The following is a 24,629-nucleotide window of genomic DNA, read 5'->3' on the forward strand; positions in this document are numbered from 1 at the left end:
GCACTACTGCAATGCGTGCCGCGAGGGACACCGTTCATATTTGTGCCGCCATGGGCACCGATCAAGGGAGTGTCCCGAGGGACATCAGATTCAAGTGAGGCGCGGTGGCCTCCCATCCAAATTGAGGTGCTAGGACCTCCCGTACTATGAGAGGCGCTAGGGCCTGTAGTGCTTTCACAATGTTTCGTCTTTTTTGGTCTCTTACCGTGTATAGGGGGAAGATCTTGGGAATCACACGGTCTCTTAGAGGACATGACTTCTTTGAGGGACGACATCATACAGGATTTAATCTCCTGTTGAAGGAATTTCTTTAGTGAATTGCCAATAGGCGCAGGTGAGCTTGCAGTAGCGTCATCTGAATCCATGTCAGACATGGTGTTATAAAAATCCCAGCGGGTATTAAGTGATTTAAATCAAGGAAATGAAAGAATGGTAATTAAAGAATAAGTATTATTTAATTCCCCTGTTTATCCTCCTCTCTTTCCTTTTTTTTTTTTATATTAAATTTAAACCTAGAATTTAAAGCTTTTTTTTTTTTATAAATACCACATGTAAGGTAGGTTCAATGAATTAATAACCATCTAATCAATTTGCAAAAAATATATACCTCTATTTGAAGTAATTAGACTAAATTAATTAAAAATTCAGATTTTGTGGGTGAATAAACGTTAGAATCGATGAAAAGCGTATGCCCAGGCAGAAAGGGTATCTCCGGCGGCTGAAGCAGAGCAACTGACAGATTATACGTTCGCTCGAGCTCAGCCGCCGGAGAAGAGGAAAGCCGCTAGGGAAAGGGAGCACGCAACACGGGTGTTGCTAATGCCCTTTTCTTGAAAAGGAGCGTGCTACGGAGCCAAAAGCGAGGCGGGCGAAAACAGGTAAAAGACATCGGAATCTACATCGCGAACAAATAAAAGTACAAGTACAGGGTCGGGGGGACGACCATAAATTGGAAGTCCATATGGGGAGGGGGGGCAAAATGGGGGAGCCAGCGCCACCCACGAGCAGAGGGTAAGGATTCAAGCCAATCAAGCCATGGCAGTAACGTAAAATTAACCACAGCGGAAAAGGTTAAAATCGTTACATTAAACACAGCGTTAAGGGCTGAGGTCGCTAGAAAATGGCTCTGATTGGCATGAAAACAAATCAAATTAGCATAACATTGGCATGAACAAGATTCAAATTAGTACAAAACACAAAAGTATAAGCATTGAGCGTGAAACAAAGGAGAAGCAAGTAGTAGTGACTTATCTGCTGGCGAGCCGCTTTTAAAAGAGGCAGATCATCTCCAAGATACCTCCTTTGTTCAGTGTTGTTAACTCTAGAACTTTATCCTTTATGATGTAGTGCGGCTGCTGTGAGTTGCTATTAAAGGATAATGCATAATGTAGCCTCCGGTCTTGTAATGAAATTAATTTTCTGACTGAGTGTGTACAACAAATGCTTAACACTGTCCTCTGATACTGCCTTACTGCGCGACCACACTACCACAAATAGAGAGTAAAGTTCTATCTAACTTTTACCTCTGCCTACCTTTGGGATTCTACTGGTCTTTGTGCACACTATACCTCCCTTTCGTATAGTATATACAGAGCCAGCTTCCTACACTGTTGTTCTTCCTCACAGGCTACCAGTCCAACATATGCATGCTTCTCCGAGGTAAACATGGACATGGCACACCAATCTTCTTCACTTTCACTTGATATTAACATGAAAGAACTATTTGACTTTGTTTGATGTTGATCGCCGCTTCTGGAACGTTGGAGCTGAAATTTTGTCTTTGCACTGTGACACACCTATTTTTTCCTTCACCTGGCACACTGTAACAAAATGGTTCTCTTTTCCACAGCATTTGCAGACCTGCCCAATAGCAAGACATTTACCTTTGCATGGAAACAAAAATCCACACTTGGAACACAACTTATTTTTCGGTGGAGTATTCACTCTGTGACCCCCGGCCTTGTGCTTTGACTTATTTCTCACCTTCATGACTGACTCATTATGAGCACCTCTGGCCTCCATGTCAGCAGCTGGTCGATCAGCGCGCTCACACAACAAAAATCCATATGTGATGGATCATGGGAACCTAGCCAGTAGTGAAAGTTTTTTAAGGTTCTCCCAAATTTTGGGTTTGCCTTGTCAGAAAAGAACAATTCTTTTCTTGAGTCCCCTCACTCACCCAGGGTTGCCCCGAGGTGACATGCTTCATCATTGGGGCCATCCCAAGCATCTACTGCTTGGGGCGTGCTGCGACTTGCGAAGGATACGTAGGAGCACTGATTACGTAAAACTATGTGTTGTGCAGTGTATGGTGGTGCTAATTAAAAATACCTAGCTAGTAAGCTCAATTTTTTATTTGTGCTGCTAGTTGGTATGGTAAATAGGGGTGGATACAGACAAATTAACTGTTATGTGGTTAAAGTCCCTAATATCCTGTCGACATGTTTCAAGGTGTCCCCTACACCTCTTCATCAGGACAACATGAGGGCCAGCCCCATGTATGCCACTCCTGTAAATGAACCAAAATTAAGGTAGAAAATTTAGAAAACACACCTAGTGTGTGTGTCTATTAATTATACATACGGTTAACGCTGTATCAATCAATCAATCAGGGGTTTGTTAAAGCGCGACTACTCACCCGTAAGGGTCTCAAGGCGCTAGGGGTGGGGGGGGGGGATGCAGGTTCCATTCCATCAAGGAGGGGGTCTGTCGAAGAGCCAGGTTTTGAGGTTTCTTGCGAAGATGGGGAGCGATGTTGTCTGTCTGAGGTGGAGCGGAAGGGCGTTCCATGCTTTGGCAGCGAGGAAGGAGAAGGAGCGGCCTCCCGATCTGGTCTTTCTGGTGCGGGGGACCACGGCGTAGAAGAGCTGGGCTGATCGTAGGGTCCTTTGGGGTGCGTGGAATTTGAGTCGGCTGTTCAGGTATGCTGGTCCGGTGCCGTGGAGGGCCTTGTGTGCGTGGGTGAGCATCTTAAAGGTGATTCTCGCCTCGACGGGGAGCAAGTGGAGTGTGCGCAGGTGCTGGGAGATGTGGCAGTGTTTTGGCAGGTTGAGGACCAGTCTTGCGGCGGCGTTCTGGATGTTCTGTAGCTTGCGGTATCAGTAGTATCTGTATATTGGAGAGAAATGTAGATTTGTAGGTTAATACATAGTGCCTGCCCTGTTGGGCAGGCCAGGTTTCCTAGGCAATGATTGGTGAATCAGCACGCTCTTCAGCTCTGGAAGCCATAAGAACTTGCTTCAGACTGAGAGTTTCTCTCATCATTCATCGCCTGAACAAATCTGACAAGCATCTGTCAATCACTCTGAGGCATATAGCTTCCACATCCTTATATTAATTGAACCTACAGCGCCGAGACGCCCAAAGCATTTGTGCGCTTTATACATTTCAAAAATAAATAAATACAGGGTTTGATGAGCGTATTCAGTCTCTCAACAAAGTTGCTGATGGTCTCACCAGCTTTCTATCTTTCTTGACTGAAGATGTATCTTTTGTAATTTCCATTTGATTGAACTTGAGAGTCAAGGCTGCTTTGATCTGACTGTCCGTAATTTTGCCAGCTTGTGGCACTTTCTTTATAACTTCTTTCACGCCTTGACTTAATTATTTTCATGTTACCTGCTTCTTTTATCGCATCAATTCAATCATTAAATGTTTCTATTTAGGCAGTCTATCTGTCACCAATATTCAACTTTTTAGCAGTATTGAATGGCGGTGGTGATTTCAAGAAGGCGGCGGCATTGTAACCATTGATGGAACTTACTGGCATGTAAAGTATAATTCTCTCCACCGCTGCTTGGTGATCTTGTCTATGCAAACCATCTCTGAGGCCTTGCAACGTGCTGGCCTCTGGGTCATCTTTGATAATGCCAGGAAACAAGACCCCTTTCTTGGTCTACATTGGAGAAACAAACTGTCAAAATCCAGATCTCTGCTCTCGTTTCTCTGCACATCGGAAACCTTTGGATATGTTTTGAGCCCCCCATAGCAACTTTAATGGGGTGCCGTTTCGGATATGGATGGCTCTGTAAGCACATCTCGGGTGCTTTCTCTTGGGTGACTGCCTTCAGCGCTGCAACATGATGACGCTCTTTACTCAGAACTGGTAAGCAGATGTTTGTTGCTTGTATCACTTTGTCTTCATGCATCTTTTTGTGCTGTTGATCACTGCCTCTTCTATTTGCAGTGTTTTCTTGCACTTTGCTACTCTTTCAAAACATGATTGCATCCGCCTTTAGCATTGCACTCCGTATGAATCCATGGCTTTGAATTGTGTAGTAGTGCACTATCTTTGTGTGGCCTTTCATGCAGGTTCTCGGCCACTGATGTGTAGACTTTTCAAAGATGCTTTCATTAGTGTCAAATGCTTTTCAGAGAACTGGTGCCGAAATTTGACTACTCAGAGCACTCGTGATCTTCCTCCCCAACCCGGGTACTCATCAAAGACTAAGCCACACGTTTAACTTAGTATTACATGTCTTTTAGTCTCCTGTGTTTCAACCGCAAACTTAACATTCAACACCTACATGCAATTCACTACACTCTAATGCTTATGCCAAAGTTCTTCAGAGACCATAAGGAGCAACAAGGGTTCTGTCATTACATGCTCACATGACGCAACACTACACCCTCCAAATGTAATATGTATAGCAGTGTCACCCTTTGCTTCAAATCACCACCCAAGTCAGTTTAAACTCCTGTTTACTTTAAAAGGGTCGTGAGTTTCTGGTAAATGTTAACATATGCTCAAAGGTATCAAACACCACCCATGAGTTCTGCAACCTCGAGGGTGTTACATCACTGTTGAAGTTTTATAACGATAGAGAAACTGCATTATTGTTATATGGACTAGGCAACGACGCGCTTGCCTGCTTGCCAAGGGAACCGAACGACCCTTCATGCCGTGTTCCTTAAGGCAGCAGCTAGGCCTCCAGTGACATCACTCTCTATTCATATCACAATGGCGGCTGAAGCAATAGCAGGTGACTTAACAGCACATAATCCTTCACATTATCAAGTCAAGGCTGGACAGATCATTGTGTCCCATGTAGGTAACCGGGCATGGCTGTCATGGTCACCGGACTATGCTGGCAGCAGGCAGCACTGTGGGTCGGGTGTTTTCTTTGTTGAGGTTCAGTCAAACCGACTGCTGTTGACTGAGCCGGGCCCCGACAGACACGGAGCTTTCTCGGCTACTGGACCGACACCGATAGAGCCGGACAGGAGCACCTCAGAGCTACAGCTCCGGGGGAAAAAAGCCAGACCAGGAAGATGGGGCATATGCTACGTGTGACGTAGAAGGCGACCATCTGATTTAGGGGTTAATTACAACTCTAATCAGCAAGGGATCATAGTAGGATAACACAAGAGAAACTAAATCTGAGAAGCCTATCAGCAAGAAACTCAGGTATTTTTTTCTTCTGTATTCCGTACCGTATATACCAACCAGTTGCGGTTTTGTAAAATTAGTCTTACTATTGATATTCGACTTCGTTTGCTGACAGAAATAATGTAGTGTGAATGATAAAGCTATCATTGAGAATGGCGCCTAACTGCTTTCTCACTGTCAAACTTGGAAAGAGTTCCCAGTGCAGATGGATTTTCCATTACGTAAGTAGTGACGTCCAGTCAGTACAGGCCTGTTATTGTTGTCTCTTTTCAATGTCTACGGCTGTGACGTCTTGCTAGGAAACAATTTGTTGCTCTGTTCCGAGTCCTTTTTTTCCCCTCAGAGAACTAGAGGAAGGACTTGCAACTGGGGACCACCTGTTGCCGGTTTGAAAACCTGGCGACCATCTTGGAAAGTACCTTTTATACTTATTTATACTTTGAGATAAGTGAATAAAATATAGGACATTTTTGAAGATGCAAATGTGTAGAGTTAGATTTCGTTTGGGTGCTTTTAATTTATAATAGTCACTTCACGCTGTTGCATTTTATAAAAGTAATTACATTCTTTATTGTAATTACATTTACCACGTAATCAGAACGTATCCTATCCTTAATTATTTGTATAGTATTTGCCTTTGGGATATTTTGATATTTGCGCTGGTGAGCTTATAATACAAAATACGTTTTACTATCTTTAAAACGATCGTGATGTGCTGTATTTTAGAGAAGACGACAACATTGAAAAGTCTATCGTCTAGTTTCCGGATAGAATCGCTGGTTGAATTACATCGGGGATTGAACTTCTGCCTGGCTTCTTGTTTTCCTATCCCAGAGCCTGAGAACACCCCTCCTTGTGATTGGTGTGGCTCTGGGATCGCTTGGTGAGCCTGGCCTGAGAGCGAGCGACATATTAGAATCTCAACGGCAGAGGCTGGAGGAGGCGGTGGGGCTGTAAATGCCCAATCCCGCGCACGAGCCATGGTTGACCGGTCCCGCCACACGATAAGCAGTTAGAGAGCCCGTCGGGAGAAGATGAACCCCTGGGAGCCCGGCAAGAGCCGCTGCTTCCCCTACCAGCTCGAGATGGCTGTGGCCGCGGGCTCAGGGGCGCGCTGAGGATGCCGTGGCTGCCCTGCCAGGCGCTCGCATGTCCGGCCCAGCCCTGGACCCTGCACATCCTCATCGTGTATGAAGGTGAGTGTAGGATTCTCCGGGGAGACGGGTCTAAGAAGCGTTGTAACAGCTGGCGGGGTGGGCTTGCCCATTCCTCTCAAGATAGCGAACACCTAAAGAAACCTCGCCGCTTTAAAAAAAAAAACCAAACAAACAGGCACCTAGTTATGTTACTGCTGGAGCTTACGTGATCTCCCCTTGCTCCCAGTGGTTAATAAGTTACCAGTAAGATAATAGTCGGGTCTCACACTACCGGGCACCACCATATTTACTTCCCGCATCAGGCAAAGTGGGGAGCTTGAAACACCACCACCCAGGCTTTATAAGCGCAGGGCGCTTCGCCTGACGGCAGTGTAATGGTCTGGCTGACTCCCTACTTTTAAGTCTAGGAAAGATTCACGCTGTTCAACAGACACCATGATGATCCGTTTCAACCCCAGCGGCCATTCCCGAGTTCTGGTTGTTGTCTCTATGTAGTATAGAGATGTTTGACGACTCCCAAGGCACTGTAAAGGATCCTGACTCTCACATCAGACATTTGAATGTCTTTATGCCACTTATTCCTAATGTTGTCAGGATCTTGTTGAATCTTCTCCTATTATCCTCGATTGCAGACTTGGGTTATCGTAATCCCCAAGACGCAGCCCGAGAGCCTCTCTGACCGCCTCGTTTCTGTACAGTTTACATGAGAATTCATATTTGCAAGTCTTTATTGTGGTTGGGGCGCAAAATCCACCTTGTTTGTTTTGGGCGTGTTTTATAAGACTAACCTTCTTCAGTCTTCATCGAACGCCCTGACATGGCATTTGGTCTTGACTGCCTTATACTGCTTCTGTACATCTTACCATCGTGCATTTCTCGCTCTGTATTGATTGACGTCTGGACCATACAGATCAGAGGGTTGATGAGTAGTTTTTTTTTATTCTGAATATCTAAATGTACCCCGTTGTAGAGCTGTGTTTATTCGACGGGTAAGCAACCTTGGAGACTGCACCCCATGTCTGCTTGCCTTCAACCTTGTTTTTACTGTAATATATGGACTTCGTGGGCTGTATTTGATTCGTGTTCTATTCTGAATGTACAAGTGTGCGCAGAGCATACCTACTGATGTGTCCTGAGTGTCTGCTGTCTTGAGGTAAGACGTGTCGCGAACAGGGAGCTTCAGTCTGCCTGATACCCGAGGAGGACTGAGCCACCGTGGCAAAGTAGCACAGTTATCTGTTAAATAAAAATAGATGGCCTTGCTTGTTAGTGCTTATTCTCACCTGGTGACCCAAGGCAGTTTACACTGCGTGCGAAGAACTATGATGTTGGCATGAGATCTCAGGGCTGCAGCCCTCAACATTCCTTTCTCTGGCCTGGGGAGGGGCAAGGCTAGACACACGCGCTCGCACTGCCGAGCTCAAGGCGGGTGTGTGTGTGTGGTGGGTGAGTTAGTGGCTTGTGCAATTTTCGGGGGCGCGGGGCGCACTCATTTAAAGCTTAGTCCTAGGAAGCGGGGAGGGGGGGGGGTGCAGGAGTGGCTATGTGAGGAGGGGGCTAGGGGTGTGGAGAAGCCCGTTACTGTGATTGGTGGTGCAGGACTCATTGTGTCTGTTGAAACGTGCGGTGTCGCTTGTGCACAAGGGTGGCTGGGGGAGGGAGTGTTTACTCTTGGCACAGAAACATGTGCAGCTACCGGATTGACGATTCCACTGCTTTTGAGGGTATGCATTGGGGCTCTGTCTAGTCTGTTGTTCAAATGGCTGTTTACGGTTCCGTAGGTAGCTGAACCTTTTCCTCCTGCTTGCATCACTGCACACGCCCTCATTGCCCCGTTGGAGGTGGGGAGCGGCGGGTGTTGATGAAAATGATCTGATAGCTTCTGATGGGCTCGTCACAATTCTGCTTCGATAGTTTTTAGTGACACAGCCTTGGCTTAGTCCTCCGGCTTCGCTTTGTCAAACACAGTTGAATGTTTTCCAGCTGACCACAGGCCGTTTATTATGTTGCAGTCACTTCAAACAAACTGTTGTTCAGTCATTGCCTTTGTCCTCGCTCTGATAATGTTGATCTCTCATCCAGCCGAAGCGCGGCGGCCTGTCATGGACTGACTCCTAAGCAAATATTTACTATTTCACAATAAATGAGGCTGCAGTACACAGGCGGTTCGGGAAATTACGTTTGACTTCATTTGCTGAAAAAGTGTTTATGGTGAATCAAGCTGATGTAATTTCACCAACCTCGCCTGATTAAGAGTTTTTGTGTGACTTTTATTTTTAATTATGGGTTCTTACTTTATTTAAGTGGATTAAGATGCAGTTTGAATCTTTAACGCGATATTTTATGTACGCCTAAACTGGGACCTATCTCTGCAAAATCCGTATATATTGCGTTCAGCTGCTAAAATGCACATGGATAGGGTTATACAGTGTTGCCCTTCTTTGTTTTAAACTACTCGTTCGAGGTAAGTGTTACAGACTGCACCCTTTATGTACAAACTGTACCTCGATAACTTTGGTTCCGCCATGTGTACGCTTGTTGTGTTTACCAAGTAATTCGAAAGTAGATTTTTTTTCTGGGGGCGTCGTTTGAGAACTGCTCCGATGACTTGTTCATACCAGGTTTCTAATGCTATTCGGCACTGTAGTCAGGCGTTTTTGCCATAGAATTAACACATCTTCAGACCGATCCTGGGCTAGAAAACGTCATTCTTTCCGCCGCCCTGCTTTCTTCCTGTTTCGAATTACGGAGACATGTAAAATGTACAGGAAGTGCATTTTAACGAGTGGCTGATTTATGCTACCTTAAAAAAGAACTGTAGATTTTAGAATGATTATACCGTTCCATGGTATTATAGAGGATTGAATTTCCCAACCGATCTATGTAAAAATATCCAGTCTCAAAATTATCTTAACACTATTACGATGGACCTACTTATCAACCATGTCGTCTGAGGCAATTAAACATGCTCCTTTCTCTGTGTTGCCCAATACCAAGTATTTATTTCTGCCAACATTCTTTAATTGCTTCAAAGTGAATAAACGGATTGTGAAAACCATCATCTGTTGGTTAATCGGAGTATGTCCGTTATGTTTGCAACTGGAAATTCTATTCATCTTAAACCTTTTGCTTCCAGTGCATCTGCCATCATTTTAATATAACGGACAAAGTTATTATGCTTGTTTCTCCGTAGTTCATGCAGAGTTTCTTTTCAAATCGTACACTCTTGTCGTCTTCTAGCAATGTGTAGTGCACATGTGCCTTTCTTATTTTATTATATCAGCATTTGTAAATTCCTCATATTAAACGCAAAGTACCATTACACACCGTGAGACACATACAACCAGTAATGCTAACAAAACCGAATTTTAAGCTCACCTAAACTCCTGGTGATCAAACGCAATCAGCTGGAAATCCGTCGTTGGTGGACTTACCAAGAGGAGTGCATTAAGGTACTGAAGACTGCAAATACTTTTTTAGATCTCTAGATTATTGCAGTGTTCAGCACTTCTAGTAGAAATGTATGCTAGTGGAAAGTCTATTGCATACATAAAATATCTAAGATCGACAAACTTGTAAGCCAAGAAGGTGTTTATGTAAGGCGGTCGTGCCAACTTAGGTCACCATTACAAATATCCAGTCGTTGTGTAGTGAGATTGACAGCCTGCATGCTAGCAGAAAAAGGATGGTTTTGCATGTCTTCACTGAGTCCAAAGAAGTGGTAAATAATTGGACATTGGTAGGTCCCTAACCTACTTTTTTCCTTGGTACTCTTACATCGAAGTGGCTCATTTATTTGCCCTTACCGTAGATTTGCAAGCACACCGCACAGGCTGAAATTTAGCACAGGGATTTGGAATATCAAGTTTTTATTGTTATTGCACCTGTGATGTTTTACTCTGACAGGTTTCGGCAAACATGCCAACCTTTCTCTGGAAGGAGATATTTGCTAAAAAAAATCATAACATACAGAGTTTGATGCAATAAATATTAACTCTACATGTTAAACCATATTTTTCCTCCAAAACTTGGGATAGGAGGTATTTGTTATACCTGCTAAGTACCTCACACCAGCGTATTGGTGTTTACCTTCAAAACTACTTTGCTATGCCCACCAATAATTCATAATGCATGTTACTCTTACATGCTGCAAAGAGTATTCTTCCACAGTCCAGCCAGGGCTCTCAGATCAGGTGTGTAGACTATTTTCGTCATGTGGCACATTCACCAGACGAGAATGGGCAGTCGTGCTTTTACCCACCTTGTTGCCGTCCACTGGAATGCCCCTCTGTTGAAACTGTGACTTAGTCTCATGCGGTTTAGGAAGCTTCTTAAAACTAGTTTTTTTCCCCTACCAGTCCGTATTCCTTTTCCGTCTCTTAGTAGTTCTTTCTTACTTCATTTTTCTTTGCTTCTTATTTGTTCTGGTTTGTGCCAGGATATCCCTTTGGGGATGAGTGTGTGCAATATAAATCATTTTTACATAAAATAACACTGTTAAATAGCTCACCATGGGGTAATGGTGTTTGCTGGGCACTCCCTATTGCACGGCATTAGAAATAGAAGCCCTTAGCAAAAGGTACTTGTGGTGTGTCCGATATATCTGATTTATTTCAAAAATTGAACTGAGATCAAACAAAATAAAAAAGGAGAAAAACAGTACTATTTGACTGGAACATGCTACTATGATGCATTTCTTGCCACAAATTACAGGCATGTTACTTACTTACTAACTTAACACATCTATACCAAACTAGTGGTACGGCATCTAATTGTGTGTCAGATCAATAAAATAAGAAGTTTAAAACCTATTCCTGGTTATCAACACCATTTAGTGGACAAGATGGTACTGTGGTGGTAGAGCTGCTGTAGCTTTACACATATCTAATGTTCACAAACGTCAGCCAAATCAGTTGACATTCATTTCATAACATATACCATGGTTCTCTACTATTTTCTGTAATAAGAACTACTTCTGCTCGATATAAATTAGCCTGTGTTATTAATATTAAAGTTAGTGATCGCTTCAGATATGATTACATTAGTGGCCATTCAATGCAAGATTGCTAGCAGTGATAACCAGTGCGTTGGAGAGAGTTACCTGCTGCGTTGTAAAAAAAAAAAAAACCTTTTCAGTCGGAATGCCTCTACACGTATGATACCGAACGGCCACAGCTGTAATGCCACTGGCACCAAGGTAATGAGTATGCCAGTGTCACAAAATGTATAACTTCAATATACGCTTTGAATATAATTTGCAAATTCAGCTGTTTTTGTCCAAACATCAGCATATGAGTTAAGAAAGTACACATTTTCGTCTTGAGCATGCTTTTTTATTTAGATACACATATAATAATTCAACCAAATAATAGCTTTTAATTTAGTAGGCTGGGCTGCATACAGGAAAGCTACTTACAGGTAGATGCACAGCTAATACTAGCTCACAAGCTGCTTGTTGGAGAGCCTGGTGTATGCAGATAAAGCCTGTCAACACATTATGCTTTTGAATACTTTCTAGATGACTCAATTTAATCTTGTGCAATAATTCTTAGTCGGGTTATTTAATAAAACCTTCTACAGTAGGAACAGTGCAAATGAGTGGCTGCTTTACTGTGCCCATTTGCCGTCTGATATTTATGAGGAAGCAGACCAGCAGTAGGAATATTTTTCTATGTTTTTAAAAACCAAATTCACAGAATTTTGCTGCAACAGTAAAGAAATTGGAAACGACCAATCTAGGTGCAGCAGACTGCATCAGTGAGTGGGTACTTTGTTTTTATATCCCCAGCTGTTATGCGATATGTGATCCTACGTCGGAACTAGGCGGATGCATCTAAATCGCCAGCATTTCCAAGATGAGACCTATGCACAGTGAAGAAAACTAAGGTTAAAGTAATGTTATAGTTGGGTGAAATGTTCAATAACAACATAACGTTTTAAACTCTAAGAACCACTGAAATTCATCAGTTGTATTTATCTTGAATAACTAACTCCCAACATAACTTTAACTCGCGACCCCTGCCATGCATAGTTTTCTCATCAATTATTTAATTGTAAATGTTGCAGTGATATTATCAATGATGTCATAAAAGATGTTGTGTGTGATGTAAATATATGGGGTAATTACCAGTGCTTGGCAAGGGCACAAGTGTTATTTGAGTTAAATATAACTATAACTGGTACATTTTAGTGGTTTTTAAAGTTTAAAACATTACATTGTTGAACATCACATAACTATAACATTACTTTACACTTTGGGCCTCATTTATGAAAAGTGACGCATCGCTGCGTGAAAACGGCGCTGCGTCACTTTTCACTGCGCTCTCCCTGCGACATGATTGATGCGTCATATTTATAATATGACGCATCATGTCGCAAGGAGTTACAGATACGTCAGTATTTCTGACGTATCTGTAGGCGCAAAAGTGACGCATTGCTGGAGTGTGTCACAAAAGTGAAGCAACTCCAGCAATGCTTCCTTTCACATGGGGAAAGCCCCATGTGAAAGGGCTTTCGTCAGTCTTGCGCCTGCTGTGAGGCAGGCGCAAGATTTTGACGCAACAGCATCCTAAAAGTGACGCAGTGAAATCTCATAGATTTCACTGCGTCACTATTACGAGGCTTTTTGCGGGTGAACGCCCCTCTGCATACATTATACCTGACGCAGGTATAATGTAGCGCAGGGGTTTACAAAGTGACGCATCTGCTTAGATGCGTCACTTTGTAAATAGTGCGCATCAGGAGGAATGTTTTACGCCGCCGATGCTTCACAAAAAGTGACGCATGGGAAGTGCAAAACTCACGCAAGGCCTCATAAATGAGGCCCCTTGTTTTTTTTTAGTGTATTTCTAGTTTTTTTTTTTCATAGACCTAGAATAATATTTATCCTGTGTAAAAATGTAGCCACATTTGTCCGAAGCCAAGCCCTGCGGCCAGTCTTCCACATGCAGCAAACCGAGTCTTGGTCGACATGCCCGGTCTGCACCAGGCCCTGTGGCTAACCCCCACAAAGGCAGCCAACCCCACAGTGCCTTCTGCTGTGTGTGGCGGAGGGGTTGGCCACAGGGCCTGGCCCTGGGGACCCTCTTCCCCATTTTATGTACTTTGAGTGGAGCTTGGCCGTGTGCCTCCCCTCCCCAATGGCCATACATATTTTAAAGGGATGGAGGAGTCGTGTGGCCCTCTCCCCGAGCCTTATTAGGCTCTGGGGCCTCCATCTCACAGGTTTTTTTTTTTTTTTTAAACTGAAGGAAAAGGGTCTGGGTAACCCCTTTCCCTAAGCCTCATTAGGCCCTGTGAACCCCATCCCCCAGGGCATTTTATTTAATATAGGGGAAGCCCGCATGGCCTCCCTTCTTCAGCCTTGTTAGACCCTGGGGACCCCTCCACCCCCGGGAAAGTTTTTTTCAAATTTATGGAGGGGGAGGGGCGCGTGGTATTCCTCCCAGAGCCTTCTTGGGCCCTGGGGACCCCACCCTCGGGGCCACTACTAACATTGACGGGGAGAGGGGGCTGCACATTTAATGAGCATTTCAATCATGCCTTTGCATGTTTTCGCCATTAAACTGGGCCCACTCTGTTAGTAAGTCCTGGTTAGGATTGTCGTAGGTCGGAACAAATGTTATTATGAGGCCCCTAGGCACTCGTCCAACTTCCACATAGTTGGTTAAGAAGGCTACCTCCCACCACTTATTGATCTCCCATTTACTTAGTTTCTCCAATAACAGCAGCTTTTGTTTTGTGGACGTTTAAGTGTTTTGTGGCTGCCACACTGTTAGATGACCTGCTGGTCGTTATGTCCGGTTCCTCATTAAATAATAAAATCGCTTCTGCTTTTCTCTCGTTTTCCAATTCCAGCATACTTCACTTGTTTCCCGACGCTCACTGTTCCGTGAACGCCGCGGCAGTCACATCTGTTCCCTAACTCCAAGATCCGACTTGTTTTATTGTATCCACTATTTGTCGTTTTTATCACACAGCTTTTCTCATTGGGTTCATATCAGCTTGCCGGGCAGCGGCACAGTAGTCCTGTGCTACGGAAAAGCTGTGAGACACCAAAAGACCCCCGTTCTCCAACACGTTACATCAGGAATAATAGCACGATACATATAAAATGTATGTGTATGTAACATAAGGGCAATGATAAAGCATCTAAATATTGAATTGAAAAAGCTTGGGGTGACGAGTCTAACACAGTAGCTATATGTAGTAACTCTTCCATGACAATAGACGTTCGGGATAATCACAACGGACATTACTAGTGGTGAACTGTTGGTTTTAATTAATCAATTGTTGACATCAGGATTAATTTTAAAATGAATTGAGTACTGCACAAATTGTTCAGTGTAGGCATACATGAAATTTTGAAATGTTCAGTGATTTATACCGATGTCATTGTAAAGATTTTCTTCATGTCTATGAACTATAAGGTCTATTTCTAAGGGCGGTGGAAGTACAAGAAGTGACTTGACAAAGGCAATCGCCGAAACGCATCTTCCTTGAAAGTTTTGGTGCACAATAAATCTGTTGCACAGTTTCCTGGTGTGCTGCTTCTTAATTTTTCCAGAGGGGGGAGGTTTGAGTAAACACGAGATACGGAGTGGCTGCTGCTGCCACTGGCTGGCATCAACGTCGTTTGGAAAGGAGAACCGCCTCAGCAGCGATTTGGAGAGGAGATATTTATATTTCGTCCGCCCTCCCCGATCTAAAACCTTGTTTTAAATGTATTATGGAGAGGAATAGAACAATGTAGAAATTTTTTTTTTACACCACATTCTTAAGTGGACTAAAATGCTCATCTTTGTGTGAATGTTTTTTTTTCTCAAAACCGCATTTATTAAAAGTTCAAGCAAATCAAGTGTACAGCCCTCCAAGAACAGGAGAACACGTCAGTATGCAAATGACAGTATAATATACGCAGAGCTCAAACTTTTGACTAGCCCCAACCCACCCCATTATCCCCCCCACAACAGCAACAGTCCCAACTACCCACCCCTTATCCCGCCCTAACCCGAAGCACGTGATCACAATCAGCTGCAGTATACAAAAGGAAAACACCAAGTGTCTTGGAGCCATCCAGGCCCCGAGGTCTCAATCATCGGACAGATCAACGTCCGTTTCAGCAGGAGGTTCCAATGTCAGGTCTCTATAGTCCGCCCACCGCTTCCAGATCTTGTAATGTTTCCGAGGGCAGCCCCTGGCTTCAAACACTGGCAATTCCAGCCCCATGAGGAAGTCTAAGCCCGCCTTCCAGGCGCTAAGCGGGGGGGCGCGGTCACTCTTCCAGGCCCTCGCCAGATCCCTCTTGGCCACAACAAGGCCTAGCAGAAGGAGATGGCGCTTATAAATGTTACCACCCACCTGATCCAGGACATGGAGAAGACCCAACCTAGGTGTACGGGGTAGCTCCCATCCCAGCACCTCCGACAGGCAGTCCCACACCCCGCCCCAGAACCGGGCCAGGCCCACACAAGACCACACAGTATGCACCAAGGTGCCTCTCTCAGCCCCACAGCGCAGGCAATCTGGGGAAGCAATAAGGCCCGCCCTCCACAGTCTCTCTCTGGTGTAATAGGCCCGATGCAAGTATTTATATTGTATGAATCGCAACCGCACTGCTATAGCCGTGCCCCGGGGGGACTCCAGCGCCTCCCTCCAGTCATCCTTATCCAACGGACCAACATCCACCTCCCAAGAGGCCTTCAACGACACCAGGGAAGAGGAGCAGAGAGTGACCAGTGTTTGGTAGATTTTTGAGACTTTTTTATCCCCCAGGTCTCCCATGAAAAGCTTAGCCTCCACGGGGCTAAAGTCCGGAAGCTGGTCCAGCTCCACCAGACTCGGCGCCAGAGCGTGACGAAGCTGTAGATACTTAAAAAACTGGGTCTTGGGCATCGCAAACTCAGCGCTAAGCGCTTCAAAGGATTTAAGGGTAGTCCCGGTAAGAATATGACCAAGCGACGAGATCCCTATGGAATCCCAGCCACCAAACCCTTGCAAGGAGGCCAGTGCAGGGAGCCGCCCGTTGTTCCACAGCGGAGTTTCGGCCGTCAGTCGTCCCCACCAGCCCATTCGTCGCAGTGCCTGCCTCCAGATCAGGAAGACCACTTGGGTCACATGCGGCAGCGACTTCCGCCGCCCTGCCGAATACAAGAGTGTATGGAGCGAGGCATCTCCCATCAGAAAGTGTTCTAGGGCATACGCCGGATCGTCACGACCACCGTACCACCACTCGTTTAAGACCAGCAAATGAGGCTTGATAGTACGACAATATGTTGGACGTCGCGAGACCTCCACAGTACGTGGACAAAAAGCAGGTCCGCAGTGCCACCCTAGAAGCACCCCCAGCCCACAGAAACCGGCCCAACAAGGAGTTCACCCGCCGGAACCACTGCGGGTCTACCCTGTACGGATGATTTTGCAGCTGGTATAGTAGCCTAGGGAGGGCCACCATCTTAAAAATAGCAGATCTGCCATAGATATTAAGAGGCATGCGCGACCACGCTTTGACGTCGGACTGAACCCTGTCCCACACCGGTTGTACGTTGCGCTCCCACGCAATAGCGGCAGACTCCGACAGGAAGACGCCCAAATATTTCAGGCCACCAACCGCTACCTGCAGGTCCGCTGCCCAAGGAGACACCTCGCGCCGGCCCCCCAGCATCCAGAGAGTCGATTTGCGTGGGTTAAGGTAGAGTCCCGAGACGTCCCCGAAAATGCGCATTATCTCCAAAATACGCGGGCCCGAACGATCGAGGTCCGTCAAAAAGAAAAGAACGTCATCCGCATACAGTGCGATTCTGTCCGTGAGGCTCGCACTCCATACAAAGCCGCGAAGCTGCGCGTCAATGCGCACCCAGGCCGCCAGCGGCTCCATGACGAGCGCAAAGAGATACGGGGACAGGGGGCACCCTTGCCGGGTTCCCCTAGCAATCGGGAATTTCTCCGAAATGGCTCCCGAGACACGTACCGAGGCTGTGATGTTGGTGTACAACAGTTTGACATACGAGACAAAAACTGGACCCAAGTTGAGGCGCGGTAACAGAGCAAAGAGGTATGTCCAGCTGACAGAGTCAAACGCTCTGTCGATGTCTGCCAGTAGGAGCGCCGCCCGCTCCCCAGTCGCCCCCATCGCACCCACCGCCACCTGTGCCCGTCTGATGTTGTGCCTTGTCGCTCTGCCCGGCATAAACCCCGCCTGATCCGGGTGGACCAGATCTGCGACATACGGGAGAAGACGATTCGCCAACGCCTTAGCCAACAATTTAGCCTCAAAATTAATGAGAGATATCGGGCGATACGACTCGTGTCTGTCAGGGGGCCTGCCCGGTTTCAGGAACACCACAATTTCAGCCTGACGCCAGTCTACCGGCAAGCAACCACCCTCCCGAGCCGCTTCCAAAGCCCGTCGATAGTGTGGTCCCAACTGCAAATGAAAGTGTTTGTAGAATTCACTGGGGAAGCCACTCGGTCCAGGCGCCTTACCCGTGTTAAGTTGTCCTAGCGCGTCGCCCAGTTCCTCCGCCGACAGGGGAAGGTCCAGAGCTGTCCTGGCCTCATCCGATATCACCCGGGGGGGGAGAGGTCAGCTATAAATTTGTCAATTGCCTCCGGTGGGAGACAATCCCGCGAAGCGTATTGTACCTCATAATAGTCGGCAAAACTCGCCGCAAGCGCAGCCGGGTCCGTCATGGCAATCCCCTCCCCATCTGTAAGGCCTGGCAGAGAGATCGGCTGTAGAGTTTGCTGACACAATCGGTGGAGCATAGAGCATGATTTGTCGCCCCACTGGTATACCCTACTCCGCGTGGCCAGCCAGGCCTGTCGAGCCTCGTCCAGTAGGATCGAAGCATAGGAACGCTGAGCCTGGAGAAGCAGCCTGAGCGCCACATCGCCCGCATCTCCACCACACTGCCCCTCCAGAGCCCGCACCGTAGCCGCAGCCGCCACAATGGCCTCTTGACGCTTCCGACGGGCGGCAGCACACCAGGCGATGTCCACGCCCCGCAGCGTAGGTTTCATGGCCTCCCAGACCGTCACGCTGTCCATGCCTTCGGTCAAATTCTCCCGCCAATACTGGGCTATCGCTACGCGCATGTGAGTCGTATATTCTGCCCGCTGGAGATGCCACGAAGACATCCGCCAACGGAACGGCTGATGGGGTTTACAGAGCGCAATCCGCACTGCGACCGGGGAATGGTCCGACAGACCTCGAGGCTGAATCACGGCCTGCTTCACCCTATCGAGGAAGGCCCCGGGTACAAACACACAGTCTAACCGGGAGAAGGAGCCATGCACTGCTGACACATATGTGTATTCACGCGTCCTGGCATGCAGATGTCGCCATGCATCCACCCAACCTAGCCCATCGCTTAACGCTTTCAGACGTGTAGGGGTAGGCGCCCCGGCGGCCACCTGCATTCTCTGCCTGTCCAGACTCACATCCACCACATCATTCCAGTCACCCCCTATCACAGCCAGGCAGTCTGGGATATCGGCCCACAAATCAAACAGGCGCTCCGCCAGAGACCACTGCAGGGGAGGGGGAGCATACACACTGCCGAACACCACAGGTTCCACCCCAATCATGCCCTTGACAAACACAAACCGACCCTGGGGATCAAGCCAATGGCGCTCATGAGTATAAGAAAGTCGTCGATGAATGAGGACAGCCACCCCTCTCGACCCCCTGGCAAAGCCTGCATGGAACACCTGGGTAAAACCAAAGCGTTGTAAGCTCAGTACTTTCGTCCCCAACATATGCGTTTCCTGCAACAACATGACATCCGCCGAGTCTCTCTTACCCCAGCGCAGTACTGCTCCCCTTTTAATTTTGTCCAGCATTCCCCTAACATTCCAACTAAGTATCCTCATGGAGCCACTAACAGGCGCCGTCTCCGGGGAATCACCCATAGTCTCGGTGGGAGAGCATCAGGAAACCCTCGGACCTAGCCCAAGCATCACTCAGCAGAAAAATCACAGCAGCAAAAATCACGTGCATCCCTACCCAACTACCCTGTACCCCCCCACCCCATTCACCAACACAACATCCCCAACTACTGAACCCCCGCCTATCCCCCCACCCCCACCCCTATACCTCAAGAAACAGTGAAGTACCTGTCGCGGCATAAAGAGCCTCGGGCCCAAAACAGAGCGCCCAATGCCCCCCAAGCCAATGGATCCCCTTACCCCCCCCAACTAGCAGCACCTCCCCTTAGGGCCCCCCTCGAACAGGAGAGGAAAAGGCCGCCCATGGGTCAGCACCCCGAACCCCATTAATCACAAGTGGCCCACCGCCTAAGCGCGGCGGGACAGATCTACAACAGACATCACGCCCCCCCTTGTGTCCAGCCATGGCCTAGACCACACCATACCATGCGCCAGCCCAACAATTAGTAGTGTACCCCCAGGGCCACCAGCCAAGGCCAAAGACGAATGTCGCTCAGGAGACAAGAGGGGGACTCTACGACCCTCAGGTCCCAGTCCCAGACTGAGCAGTGTCTGACTGTGCACCATCCAGCAGGCCACCCCCGGATAGGGAGCGTCGCCACGACCTGGACTTCCTGTGTCTCCTGCTCCTGTTGGAGGATTCGCCCCTCTCCGGCGACGACCCCCGCGACGCTCCAGAGTTCAGGCCCGGCTGGGCATTTGGTCGGATCCTGACAGTCTCATCCGTCCAACTAAACACCGCCTCCGGGGTGTCAAAGAAGTGGGTCTTGGAATGAAACACTACGCGCAGACGGGCAGGGTACAACAGTGAATACTGAATTTGCAGTCCACGTAACTTGGCTTTCGCATCTTGGAAGGACCGGCGCTGCTGCTGCACCAGCCTGGTATAGTCCGGGAAAATCATAATCCTGTGACCCTCGAACGACAAGTCCTCCTTCGCTCTCGCTTCTCTAAGAATAACATCCCGGTCATGAAAGTTGAGGATTTTGGCGATGACTGGACGTGGTCGCTCTCCCGCCGGCGGTTTCTGCGCCAGGGCCCTATGGGCGCGCTCCACTACAAAGCAGCGCGACAAGGCGTCCGGGGGAATCCAACTCTCCAACCAGCGCGCCAAGAATACATCCATGGATCCCTTCTCACAATCCTCCGGAAAGCCCACAAAGCGCAGATTATTTCTTCGCGCCCTTCCCTCCGCATCCTCGACACGGAGCGCTAGCCCTTTTTGGATCCTGGCCATGTCCTCCACTTTCTTTTTCAGGGTCACCACATCCTCCTCCACCCCTGTAATCCGAGTTTCAGTTTCTGTGATGCGGGCCACAGCATTGCGGAGATCTTGACGCAGCAGCATGACATCGGCGCCGACCGCCCCAATTTTGGCATCAAGCATGTCCCTGGACTGCGTAATGGCGGCCATCAGGGCCGCATTGTCAGGGCCTGAGGTCTGGCCACCTCCGGAGGCCCCAGACCCTCCGCCGGGCCCGGTGAACTTATCAATCGGCCCCTGCTTGGTGGACCCGGTGCCGCCCCCACCTCTCGTCATGGTCAGTGGCAGGGAAGAGGGCCTCCCTTTCCTCGCTGTGGGCCCCTTGTCTACGGCAATTCAACAGCAGCGTCCAACCGGGGGAGCCAAGGAGACTCCGTCGGGGCTTGCACGCCGTTCCCAGTGGGCACCCCCAGAGCACAGACACCACAGCCCAGCTTCGGGCAGCCCGCCCCAGCGGGAACGTTCAGCAGGACAGTCGCTGCACCAGGTCAGGGCCTCCAGGAACCCCGGTTCGGGCTTCGCCCAGGAATGTCTCAAGAGCCCAGGATGTCCAGCCCCGTCATCCACCAGGCCACCCCACAGCTCACTCGCACCTCACAGCAGCTGATGAAGCAGGGCAGGCACCCGGGTCTTCACACCGACCAGCCCAGATCACTTCCCAGGGCACAAGTCTCGTCACAGCGCCCCAGCGTAGGTCCACCAGAGGGAAGGAGGAGGGGGGGGGCACTCACTGTGTGTCTCGGGCTATCCGCAGGAGGCCTCCAGGCGCTATCCGGGCAGCAGGCTCGTCCCTCAAGGCAACTCCAGGTCCAGCCCTCGCAGTCCGAAGTGGCATGCAATTCTCCAGCTCCCCGGCTGCACCGAGCCCACCTCTCCGACCAAGAGCCAGGGAACCCCGGCAGGCAGGCTGCAATGTCACTCCAAAGCCCCAGGGTGCGAGGCAGGATCCAGCGGGGACCTCCTCCGTCGTGACACCGGCCCCAAGCAGGCCCGGGAACTGGCCAAGGGAGGCGCGCCCCAGAGCGCACGGTATGGGGAACACACGGGGCCACCGGGCAGTCGGCTCGAGCTGCGACACACCCCTTCAGGGCCCCCCCAGACGTGGGCAGCGGATGCCGCGCACAGCAAGTGCCACACCGGCACTAGGAGCAAGCCCCAGCGACCCTCGGTCCCCCTGGCTCGGACCGGTCCGGGGTCGCGAAAATCGAGGCCCCGGGGTCCGCACAGGCCGCGGCGCCCCAACTCCGCCTCAGGAACACCCCGGTGCAGCCTCCAACGTCCTAGGCACCCCCAGCTGGTCCCGTGGGCTCCGGTGCCGATGCGTCTGGGCGGGGGAATCTCCTCCGGCCGGCCCGACCACTGGCCGTCGGCCCCGGGTTGTGAAAATTGAGGCCCCGGCTCCACTCGTGGACTGCAGGCCGCACCGCGCTGCCAACAATCGCGGATCACCGGAGCCGCCGATGACGCAGGGCGGCACACCGGACAGGTCTCGGTGCCACCCGGAACACTCCTAGCACAGGTAGGGCGGTTTGCGGGGCTCGGGGCCAGGATAACAGACGGACAGTGTTTGGGCCGGCGGGAGCTCCTCTAAGCTGCGACCGCCATCTTCGCCCTTCAAGCCACGCCCATCTTTGTGTGAATGTTTGTTTTATTTAACGGAACAGTGATGAGCTACTTTATTGAAACCGTGCACGCTGCTTGGCGTTATGTCACTTACATTACCTGTCTCCTTCGTGTGCTGATAACATTGTCCAGTGTGATAGTTTTGATGTGGAACATCGAGCCACATTTTTCATCATTCATACTCTATTTTGAAATGCAAGTATTTTTTTTTTTTCTCTTGGTGCAAATTTGAAGCAGTTTTTACTTTCATTGTCTTCATATATTATTTGATTGTAAACAAGTTTTATTGTAAAATCGGGGCACTTAAAAATGTTTTCTGAAAACTAAACAAACATGGCTCGAGCAATGATCAGGGTTGTGTAAAAGGTGGTACGTTGGATTAGATGCATTCCCTGCTTTGTTTTTTTTTTTTTCTGTGCATCATAGCTTCTCGATTAACCAACTGGCAATGGATATTCTGGTTGCTATTGCAAGCATTCCAGAAATCTTGCTACAAGTGGTTGCATGTATTCATCTTGTTGCTGATGAATCTTAGCTGACTTGTTTTCTAAAGGTAATTTTTAGGCAGCGCACAACAACTATTGAATTCAAAGGGAATACTATTGCTCGTTAAGGAGCAATATCTAATTTCCCCCACCCTCCTGTTATACTGTATAAGTGCCTACCATTTTATCGGCATGAAACGTTTATAATTTCCAAACTTGTCCTTGCAGGAGTAGATGTTTCTTTTAATTTTACAAACCTGCCTGCTAATTCGTGTTGGCATGTTTTGCCATATGTGTTTTAAATGGAATCTGTTCAAAGAATCTCCTGATGTAGTACATGCTTTCCTGATTAGATATGAAGTGTAATGCAGCAGTTTCTTATTGATCCATTCAGCCTTTGTTGAACAGATAGTTTTGAGGTGGCCTGTTTCAGCCCATGGCACACAAGCTTCTGATTGGAAAAGGCCCCAGTTAAGAATGGAGAAGACTCTCTGTAAATTGAAATCTGCATTCATAAAGGTGATTGCACCATTCTCTATTGTGATGCCTAGTGCATGTTTGTAGGTTTTCATCACTATCAAACTAGGGAGCACAACTTATTATAGACAGTGCTCTTATGCTTCATAATCAATGTACCACTGTGTCTGACTAGCAGTTGGACTAGTGTGCATCGTACTGTAGCACCTTTTGTGAACTTAGTGTGTAGGTAGGCCTTGATATGAGAAGTTCGGTTAAAAAAAAATGTTCAGCTCTTTCTTTAAAATAAAACTGTTTGCTTCAGTACCATACCTATTGAATGAATAAAAGAATCTGAACACTGTTTATCTTCTGCATAGTGACGGTACGTAGTCGTATGTTGGTTTTTACATGCAGGGGCCCTTGACATACCTGCCATCCACTTTGTAGTGTAGGGAATGATTGCTAAGCTGGGCCCCCTCTACTTTGTAGTACATGGTACACCTTTGCTTGAATTGAAGCTTGACCTCCACTTTCCTGTAACCCCCCCCCCCAAATCGCGACTTGCAAAGCAATTGTAAACTCCACATTTGTGTAAAAATATTTTTTAAAAATACTATAAATATATACTTTTTTTACAAAAGTTCCAGCAAAATTTGAGTTACAAAAAGGGGGTTCGGGGGTTTGACTCTCTTTTCGCTGGCTCTGCTCTGCCACTGAACCAGTAAAAGTTAAAAGGAGGGTGAGCAACATGCTAGTAGGTAGCAGAGGTGTGAACTTCATCTGTTGCCTACCTTTTACATGCACAGAGCACTTGCCTGTGCTGTTACCCTACCTCACATGTTTCAGTGTGCCCCCTGCGGACGCTGCAGGTCCTTGGACGTTGTTTCTGAACCCTACCCCACACTCCTCTACCTCGTCCTCCCTCTGTACCCTCTCTGCTCTTCACCCCTAACCTCCCCTCCATGTCTCCTTTATTAATTTATTTTTAGTGTGCATATTTGTGCCCTGCACCTCTGCTCATGCCACCCCAGCCCCCACTGCTCTGCACACTGCAATGAACACAGGTTGTTTGATACCAGAAAGAGCAGGTTTTATGTTGTAATCTATTCTCCATGTGGTTGCTGGAGGCTCTGTGAGGTTACAGACTCTGACATAGCACTGTCTCCAGCAGTGAGAGAGCACAAGCTGTGCAGTATTTATGCGACAGGCACATTTTTTGCCTGCTGCAAAATTGCTGCAAAATGTAAGTGTTGGGCTGAAAATGTTGCTTTTTTCGTGTGCTGCAAAGGTTGCCACAAAATCCT

The 24,629-nt window shown here is 47.9% G+C and overlaps 1 protein-coding gene across 5 annotated transcripts in view; it reads left to right on the forward strand.

Moving 5' to 3' along the window:
- The first annotated feature begins 6,108 nt into the window (after positions 1 to 6,108).
- The window catches only part of HIPK3 (homeodomain interacting protein kinase 3), a 580,167-nt gene continuing 561,646 nt past the window's right edge, over positions 6,109 to 24,629 (forward strand). For 2 of the 5 annotated variants that reach the window (XM_078680870.1, XM_078680873.1), the window contains exon 1: positions 6,159 to 6,585. In XM_078680870.1, the coding sequence (XP_078536996.1) occupies positions 6,510 to 6,585 (76 nt within the window). In that variant the 5' untranslated portion in view covers positions 6,159 to 6,509. Of the gene's footprint in view, positions 6,586 to 24,629 lie in introns of all 5 variants that reach the window. The other 3 variants (XM_078680871.1, XM_078680869.1, XM_078680872.1) reach the window with 3 other exon arrangements.

Source organism: Lissotriton helveticus, chromosome 3_1, assembly GCF_964261635.1.
Source record: "Lissotriton helveticus chromosome 3_1, aLisHel1.1, whole genome shotgun sequence".
Classification (NCBI taxonomy): Eukaryota; Metazoa; Chordata; class Amphibia; order Caudata; family Salamandridae; genus Lissotriton; species Lissotriton helveticus.